This window comes from Empidonax traillii, unplaced genomic scaffold, assembly GCF_003031625.1.
Source record: "Empidonax traillii isolate 1590-97213 ecotype Southwest subspecies unplaced genomic scaffold, ASM303162v1 scaffold462:size771534, whole genome shotgun sequence".
Lineage (NCBI taxonomy): Eukaryota > Metazoa > Chordata > Aves > Passeriformes > Tyrannidae > Empidonax > Empidonax traillii.
In genome coordinates, this window is record NW_020955655.1 from 293,905 (window position 1) to 298,452 (window position 4,548).

Here is a 4,548-nt window from a genome sequence, read left to right on the forward strand (position 1 = left end):
TTTTGCTAGGGGATAAAAGTTCCCCTTTATATCAATGCACCTATTCTACTGATAAAAGGCTTTGCTGGAGAGACAAAAAACCACTCTCTACAGCAAAGAAGTCCAAGTGAACCCTAAGCAGTATTTCTGCAAGCAGGGGAGCACTGATCACAACGTGGTCTCACTCCTCTGTCTGCCACATGCAAATTTCTTTATGTTATATATAAATTTCTCTCTGCCATGTATGCTGGGAAGAAATCCCAAGCAGCAACCCCAAAGATCTCTGCTTGAGTGAGTTAAATGTGACACCAGCTGAATAAACTGACCACCAATCCAACTACACTGCCAGTGACACACAGGCTGCTCCAGAGTACAAGGGATGACTCCGTGAAAACACGCTGAAAGGGACAACTCCTTGAGAAAACCAGGTGTTTATCAGCTGCTACAGCTCCTCCAAACACTCAGTAAGGACCCAATGCCCCCATGCTACTTACACACTCCAGCAGGTACAGAGCTTCCTCAGGCTGCAAGCACTGTTTGCCTCGCTCCGAGAACCCCATGGTGTGCCAGAACTTCCCCTGCAACAGAAGCACAAATTCCTGATGGGCTCTGGCTGCTCCCTGCAGACAGCCAGGCTCCCTCTCATTTCAAAAAGCAAATTAAGGAATCTGTGAGGCAGCAGGAGGTGAGGACTCTGAGTACATTCTGTAGCAACTCACCGCAGGGGACAGCAGCTCCACGATGCCCTGTCCTGGCTTCCACTCAGCTTTCACCCGATTGCCCCTGAGAAGGTTGAAGATTAGTTTGTTACCACTGGTGTGTCCTACAATCAGCTCCCAGGGTAGCAACACAATGAGCTCAGGAAGGTGTCAAAAGGCAGCAAAGTCACAGGTGGCATTTTTACAGGGGGAGATGTCAGAAAGACATCATTCCCTGGATCTGGAAGGGTTTATCATCACCAACGAGTTAAAAGTGCCTTCAGTCAGCATCACAGATGCATGTCCATAGGCTACAGCAGCCTGCTGGAGATGCATGGCCTAAGCCAGGATACATGGATACTGAGGCCCTGGCACAGGTTGCCCATCCCTGGAAGTGTCCAGGGTCAGGTTGGATGAGGCTTGGAGCAACCCGGGCTAGTGAAAGGTGGCCCTGCCCATGGCAGAGGGTGGAAGGAGATGATTTTTAAGGTCCCTTCCAACCCAAACCATTCTGTGACTCTGTATTATGCAATCGTTCAGCTGCTGCCAAGACACACTCAAATTGCTGTACCTCACCCACGGGATGCGAGAAACTTTTCATAAGGAAAAACTAATAGCTGCAGGCCAAACTAAGAAAGTGTGTGTTGAGAGGCAGTGTGTGAACATCTCCCAAGGAGTGATAAGCTCCAGAGACTGGCAGGAGTATTGTTGAAACCACCAAAACTGGTAAAGCAGGGACACTGAGAGCCAGATAAATCAGCACAGGGCCACACAAGAGCATCAACAAGGTGTTCTGTAACTCAGACCATGCCCAAGAGGACAGTGGCTGCTGTCTGCAAAGGCCTACAGGATTATACACACACCTGTGAAAGACAGAAACCCCTTGAGGAACTTTCTGAACAGCCACAGGTGTGCCAGCGTGTCCCTCTGCTCCTGCAGGAACAGCCAGGCTGTGTCCCATTGCTGCTGCTGCTCCAACCGGGCAAAGCTGTGTGCGGAACTGAGGGGGCCCTTACTGTTTTAACTAACACCTCCCTGCTGAATAACAGCTCGATCCTGCTGATAATAACCCCGGAGCTGAGCTCTGCCCCCCATGCATCACCCCTGCATCACCCCTGCAGGGGACCCAGCCATGCCCAGCCCCAGGGCCGCACTTACGGCCGCTCCAGGCGCTCCTCGGACAGCGCCCACCACTGCTCCTCGCAGCACCGCCGCAGCCTCTCGGCCTGGCGGGCCGAGCCGTCAGGGAAGAAATCCTTCTGCCCGCGGGGGCACCGCGGGGCCTGGGGGCCGCCACCCGCCGGCCGCTCCTCCGTGCTGAGGGGGGAGAGGAGAGGGGGCTGTGAGCAGAGGGAGCCCGACACCCCGCTGCGGCCGCCCAGCCTGGCCACCCCCGGTGCCCCCCCGGTCTGCGGGTCCCCCCGGTGCCCCCCAGGCCGCCCCGGTGCCCACGCCCGTCCCACCTGAGGCGGCGGGACCCGCCGGGCTCCATCGGCTCGTCCTTCCGCCGCCGGGCACGAGCGCCCTCGGATCGCCGCAGGCGCCAGCGCGCCCCCTGGCGGCGCGGAGGACCGAGAGCGGCGGGCACCGGGAAAGAGACCGGGAGCGCGGTGGGAAACGGGGAAGGGAATGGGACACCCGGCACCGGGGAGGGCTCCGGGGGTGTGCGGGGAGTTTTGCCCCGGGACTCTGACCCAGACGCACTGGGCTGAGCTGCCCTGGGTTACGGCTCCGCACCAGCGATGGGGAGAAGGGGAGGAGAAGCGGCTCGTGGGTTGGGATAAAGGCAGCGGGATCGCTCACCGATAACCCACGTGGGTAAAACAGGCTGGATTTAAGTTTAAAAAAAAAAAAATAATATGTTTACAATTAGTGTTAGACACAGACTTGGATATCTGCACCATTTGTGACTTCAGGGAGCACTCCAGCACCTGGACCAGCTCTTCTTCCCCCTGACCATGCTGCTCATCCAGGCTGTCTCACACTCTCTCCCCTCACTGCATTTTGCCCTTTCTTCAAGGCATTTCCACAGAGGCATCATCAGCATCACTGATGGGCTCAGCCGTGCCCTGCCGTGGGGCTGTTCGAGCCATGTGGAACCAACCAGAAGCATCTGGAAGTGGCTGCATCTCGCACGGGGCAGCCCCAGCCTCTCCTCCCGGAGCCCGCCGGGCTGGGCTGAGCTCTCTCCCATGTGCTACAGCCCCCGGAGCAGAAGCAGAGGTGCTGGGGAAGGAGGATTCTCCCTTCAGTGGGTGTCACTGCTCCTCCTGGCTCAAGCTCCAGCGGTGCCGGTGCCATCAGGCTGCCTGGAGCATGTACCAGTCCGGCTGGGCTGGGAAGCACGAGAATTCCCTGCACCACGGCCCCGTGCTTCTGCTGACACGGCTGGATTTGCTGCTTGGGGGAGGCATGAACATATGGGACGGGGAAACGCACCTAAAGTTCAAGTTTCACCTCAAACCCGTCTCCTGTTGCTGCGGGATAACTCACAGGAGGCACTGAGCCTCAAGCAGGAAAAACACAGCTTTCCCCCCATCGGAGTCCCTGGTTCCAGCCGTGGTTTCCCAATAAAAGCCCTTTGACAAGATGCCAGCAGAGGCAGATGAATGCAAAAGCCATTCCTGTCGATTTTCCACTGTGTGGTTTAATTTTCACCCCCTGCCTGATTATTTCCTCCTCCTGAACTGAGCCTTCACCCTGCAAGGAGGTCAGGTGATTTTGGCCAGCAGCGCCCCTCTGCAGCATGGGGGGGACACAAGGGACAAGGACACACAGACAGTGCAAGGGGCAGCAGTGGCAGCACTTTTCCACCTTGATTTCCTAAAAAATCACATATCTAGGAGACTACTTGGGCTGCCTAATTATCATATAATCCCAGGACTCCACATCCTGTGGCTTTCAGCTTTCAGGCTGTCACCCCTTTGTTTAACTCAGCCTTCCCTTAAAATAGATGTGTTCAAATTGCTCAGGGAAAGGCTCTGATCCAGAATTTTCTTTTGTCACCCACTGTGATTACAAGCCCCAGAAATGTCAAGACTAATCTCGGTCTGTGTTTCTTTTCAATACTGGGATTTTAGCTGTCATGTGGTGGGGGGACATCCTGTTCCTCTCAGGAGCACCAGCAGAGCCTTGTTCATGGTGGGACTCGTGTTCTCCCCAGCTGAATCCTCTTATCAGCCCTAATTCTGAGTGTCATCAGCTGGGTGTGGGTGGTCCTGGGGGGCTGCACTTCCCATTCTCTTCTTATAAATGGAGGGTGAGGGGGAGCCCCCTCTTTTTTCCCTTTAGATGTTCTTCTGCATTTGGGTTAGGAGTTTTAGTGTTAAGTTTCTATATAACTGCTTTGAAACCATGACTGTGGTCAGCTCAGTGGGTTTCTTTTCTTAGATTAGGGGTCTTTGTTTGCATGGGGTAGAACCCTAATGCAGTTTGAGTGGAGCAGCTGATGGAGACTGTCCTGGGCTCTCTGCAGTGACTATTTGTGGAGCTAAAATAATGGTTACAGAGCTGAGCAGTGGCTTGAATGGTCTGCTCAGGGGGTCCTGGGAGCTCAAACAGGGATGGATGTGTGCCTGTAAGCCTGGAGGCTACCAGGGAGGAAAAGTGTGGGTTGTGTGGCTCCAGGATCCAGCTCTTGCTGTCTGGGTGGCACGTGCAGCTCCCAAAGCAGCTGTGGAGGAAGCTGATGGTGGAGGCCAAAGCAGCTCCTCAGTGCCCTCACCCCAAGGAAGAAAGGGCTTGATTTGACTGGAGAGACACAACACTGAATAAACCAGTGCTGGGCTCTTGGGGCAGGTAAGTGTAGTGGGTTTGCCCACTGCTCTTTTTTTTTTTTTTTTTTTTTTTTTTTTTTTTTTTTTTTTTTTTT

General features: G+C 54.6%; 1 protein-coding gene across 1 annotated transcript in view; it reads right to left on the minus strand.

The window, feature by feature from the left end:
• The window catches only part of LOC114063397 (tRNA-splicing endonuclease subunit Sen54-like), an 8,979-nt gene extending 6,810 nt beyond the window's left edge, over positions 1–2,169 (minus strand). Inside the window, exons 1-4 of the mRNA XM_027895639.1 lie at positions 2,141–2,169; positions 1,836–1,994; positions 699–762; positions 474–557 (exon numbers count right to left, since the gene is read on the minus strand). Coding sequence (XP_027751440.1) covers positions 474–557; positions 699–762; positions 1,836–1,994; positions 2,141–2,169 — 336 coding nt within the window. The remainder of the gene's footprint in view (positions 1–473; positions 558–698; positions 763–1,835; positions 1,995–2,140) is intronic.
• Positions 2,170–4,548: the final 2,379 nt, after the last annotated feature.